Source organism: Ursus maritimus, unplaced genomic scaffold (genome assembly GCF_017311325.1).
Source record: "Ursus maritimus isolate PB19 unplaced genomic scaffold, ASM1731132v1 scaffold_20, whole genome shotgun sequence".
Classification (NCBI taxonomy): domain Eukaryota; kingdom Metazoa; phylum Chordata; class Mammalia; order Carnivora; family Ursidae; genus Ursus; species Ursus maritimus.
The window spans coordinates 30594586-30598749 of record NW_024424453.1 but is presented as its reverse complement, the minus strand read 5'-3'; the positions used below and the strand labels follow the sequence as shown (position 1 = coordinate 30598749).

Genomic DNA, 4164 nt, shown 5'->3' with positions numbered 1-4164 from the left:
GGGCCCTGTTCTAACTGCTTTAAACATTTCACTATCTCTAACAGGTTGGTATCATCTTCACTTAAGAAATGAGCAACTGGGGATCTGAGAGAGTTAAATGAGTTGCTAAGGTCACAAGCCTGAGTCTGGACGGGTTCTTGGGCTTTTTCCTATCATGTGCTGTCACTTACAGGTTGTGACTTTAAGGACGCCCTCTCAAGGAGCTGTCTCCCCGCTTCCTTTGTGTAATAAATATTGACTCTTTGTGTAGGGGCTATCTGCACGGGGCCTGGGAAAGGTGCGGAAGTCCTGGCCGGGGGTGAGGAATTCTGCATCCCCGTTCCTCAGCATCCGGCACTAGTAGCCCCCACCTCCCTTCACAGCTCAGGGGTCTGGTGTGTATGCGTAAAGTCTGGAAACCCTTAGGCACTTCTACCTCTGACCCTTCCTGTGAGCACAGCACACACTCACAGCTCTTTCCTCACTTACCGTACCCCAGAAAATCGCATCAATCCTATCCTATCCTACCTGTCCAATCCGCTGCCTACCGCCACCCTCAATTTGTCTAGAATACACTTACTGACCATCCGTGTCCTATGATCCCCCATCTCAAAAAATGCCGCTATGCACCCTGGCCATAAACCCTGACCTCACCCTAGCACAACCCTCCCGCGACATTCAACCAGCCACTGAGTCCCCGGGCCCCCCACTCCGCCACGCAGGGCGGCTCTTACACCCACCGCTCCTTTCCATCCCCACTGCCCAAGGACAGGCCAAGTCTCCGAAGCCAACTCGGCCTCAGTCCTTCCCAGCCCCAGCCCCGGGCTCCGTGTGCCACCCGAACCAAACCAGCTGCGGCTCCCTGACGCCCCCGTGCCGCCTCCAGCCGCAGGCCTCGGCCTGAGGGACATCCTGCCAGGCGAGCCCGCCCCGCCACCCGCCGGCTCCCGCAGCCCCGCGGCCCGGCACTGTGACGGAAGCGTGACCTCCCCGCCTCGCTCCGCGCCCGGGACGCCGGCCACGCCGCCTTCGCCCCGCCCCGCCCGGGGCCCAACCCGGACGAGGCTTTCTGTTCCCCCGAGGCCCGCGGCCGGCGCCTGCTCCCGCGGCCTGCAAGCCCCGCCCTGATTGGCTGCAGCCGGGCCCGCCTGCCCTCTTTGGGCCCTCGGGACTGCGGCGGGGACAGCGCGGGGCCATGGCCGGGATCCGCAAGCTGGAGCTGGAGGAGGCCCTGGCGCTGGGGTCTGGCTGGCGGCACGCGTGCCACGCGCTGCTATACGCGCCGGACCCGGGGACGCTGTTCGGCCGCATCCCGCTCCGTTACGCCGTCCTGGTGAGAGGGGCCGCCTCGCCCGCCCCTCCCCTCCCCCTCCCCCGGGGACGGCGGCCGGGCGCCCGGGCGACCCCGCTTCCCTCTCCCGCAGATGCAGATGCGCTTTGATGGGCGCCTCGGCTTCCCCGGCGGCTTCGTCAGCGTGCGTGACGGCGGTCTGGAGGCCGGGCTGAACCGCGAGCTGACCGAGGAGCTGGGCGAGGCCGCAGCCGACTTCCGCGTGGAGCGCGCCGACTACCGCAGCTCGCACGCGGGGCCCGGGGCGCGCATCGTGGCCCACTTCTACGCCAAGCGCCTGACGCTCCAGCAGCTGGTCGCGGTGGAGATGGGCGCCCCGCGCGCCAAGGACCACGGGCTGGAGGTGCGGCGGGCCCCGGAATCCCACCCCCATGGCCTCCCTGCCCCGAAAGCCGATCCCCCCCTCACTTTCCTGCGGTAGTTGGGATCCTGGGCTGCTTTCATCTGGTTGACAAGCCACAGCCAACGTAGTCTCCCCCTTTTACTGGCATCTGCAGTTGTTTTTCTAGAACACACTTATCCACATCTCTCTTCTCCCCATTGATTTGGCCAAGCCTTGCACCCCAGGCCCCTCTTGGGTAGAAGATATGGCCTGATACGTTGTGGGGAACCTTTTTCATTAGACTAGGAGAGTAGGGGAGAAGATCGTGATGGAGATGGTTCTCAAACTTTGGCAGGTATCAGGGTCAGCTGGGAGGCTTATTACTGATCCCACTCCCAGAACTTCTGGTTCAGTGGGAGAAGGAGGGAAGGACCTGAGAATTTGCATTTTTGAAAAGTTTCTAAATGGTGCTGATATGGCTGGTCTGGAGTATTTTTGAGAACTACTGGTGTAGGGCCAGGTGTGCATCCTGGAGGCAAGAGGCACAACAGGTTTAGGGATGTAGGAGAGATTAGCATTTACTAAGCTGGATGGCATGGTCATTTGCGGAGATCTGGGCCCACTAGGTATAAGATGGACGTCCTCAGGCCTGGGTCTGCTGGACTGCTAAGGGATGAGACCTCTGATCTGGAAAGATCTGTGTAGGGTGAGCTACCTATCTCATCGTCACCTGTCTCCTTCCTTTCACAGGTGCTAGGCCTGGTGCGGGTGCCCCTGTATACCCTACGGGATGGTGTGGGCGGCCTGCCTGCCTTCCTGGAGAATTCCTTCATCGGAGCTGCCAAGGAGCAGCTGCTGGAAGCCCTCCAGGATTTAGAACTGGTGGAACCTGGTTCTCTTACAGCCCGGAAGATCACCCTACCTCGCTAGAGGCAGCCCTCTGTGGACCCACGGAACCCGAGATGAGGATCTTGGTACAAAGGAGGGGAGACAGGAAGGGGAAGGTTTTCTTTTCCGGGCCTGGGCCTGATAGATGATAACATATTAAAAGAAGTATGTGCAGTATATTTGAGCAGAGGGCCCCCCCAGCAACTCTCAACATCAGAGCAAAAATCTGCAGCTCATCCCAGGGGCCCTGGCAAATTCTCAGAGCCGGCCTCCTCTCTGTCCGTTTGCACACACACAGCATGGCAGCCCCCAGGCACGTGAATGTGCCGTCTGTGCCCGCATACAAGCTGACGCCTCCCCACAACCCTCATGTGCAGTTAGCCGGGAAGTAGCACGTGTGGGGTCTGGCTTGTCATCAGAGCCATCTCCTTGTTGGGGAGGAGCCTCTGAACCAGGGGAGCGTCTCTGCCCACACACCTATATGGCTGTTCTCCAGGGTCTAGCCCAGCCCAAGCTTGCTGGAGAGGACAGAGAAGCAGAGGACCCTTTCCCCCAAAAAATGGTCAGATCTTTGCCTGGGTGTTGGCAAAAGCAAATACCCCTGAAAGGTGGTAGAGGGTCCTAACCAACCTCCTGTCCTCTTCTGAAACTGAGCAGAAGAGGTGAGAAAAAATGGCTTGGTCTCCTTGGACTTGAGCCTTTGGAGTCCTGGTGCATCTCCTCCAAAGCTGTCATCTGGGACTCCTTAGACTGGGGACATCAGAAGGGAATGGACCCAGCCCTGGTCTAGCCCTGTCCTGACCAAAAGAGCCTGTAGGTAAAGAAGGGCTTATAGCTGAGCCTCAAGGCCCTTCAGTTTTTTGGACAAATAACCTATCTGAGGTATTGGAGATCTAGGGATGAGAGAGCACAGCTCTTGCTCTCCACCGGGTTAAAGGGCTAAATAGCAAATATTTCAGGCTTCGTGGGCCACGTGGTCTTTGTAGCCTCTGCTTGGCTCTTTTGTTTCAGAAGTAGCAATGAACAACACATCATGGGCTTAGCTGTGTTCCAGTAAAACTGACTTTATAAAAGGAGGTAGCCAGCCTGAGGGCAATAATATGTCAACGCTTGCTCTAGAAAGGACGATAAGTAATCAGTTTAATTATGAGGCCTGTTTATTTGTTTCATTTATGTCAGTGTTAAGAAGGAAATAAAAGATTGATACAGGTCTCGCCTTGACATATTTTACTTTTTGCTAAGGTGGTCTGGAAGGGCCGGCGCTCTCTGAAGAGCATGTGTGCTGAAAGATAAGGAAGAAGTACCAGGTAGGAGTGTGGGAAGAGTTTTCTAGGTATTATTCCTGGGAGTAGCACGTGTTAAGGTTCTGAGGAGGAATCTCGGCAGATTGTCCTGCATCAAGGGTAGGGGAATTAAACTCTGTTTCTCAATTGGGGTGGCGGAGGGATAAGCAAAGAATTTGCAGTCATCTTTAATTTACCAGAGCATGGTCTCGAAATGGGAGAAGGCCAGTGTCATTAGGCTCCAGTAAGCAAGGGGAGAGGACGCTGGAGAGGCGGGCAGGAGCCAGATGGCACCTCACAAGGCGTGGCCGGGGCTGGTGGTGTGTGCAGCGTGGACTGGA

The 4164-nt window shown here is 57.4% G+C and overlaps 1 protein-coding gene across 1 annotated transcript; it reads left to right on the top strand.

Moving 5' to 3' along the window:
• Positions 1–1078: 1078 nt before the first annotated feature.
• NUDT16 (nudix hydrolase 16) lies at positions 1079–3751 on the top strand. Its single transcript, XM_040636814.1, has 3 exons — positions 1079–1312; positions 1404–1673; positions 2403–3751. Exons 1-3 carry the CDS (start codon positions 1175–1177, stop codon positions 2580–2582), a joined length of 588 nt encoding a protein of 195 aa, XP_040492748.1. The 5' UTR covers positions 1079–1174; the 3' UTR covers positions 2583–3751.
• The last annotated feature ends 413 nt before the right edge of the window (positions 3752–4164 follow it).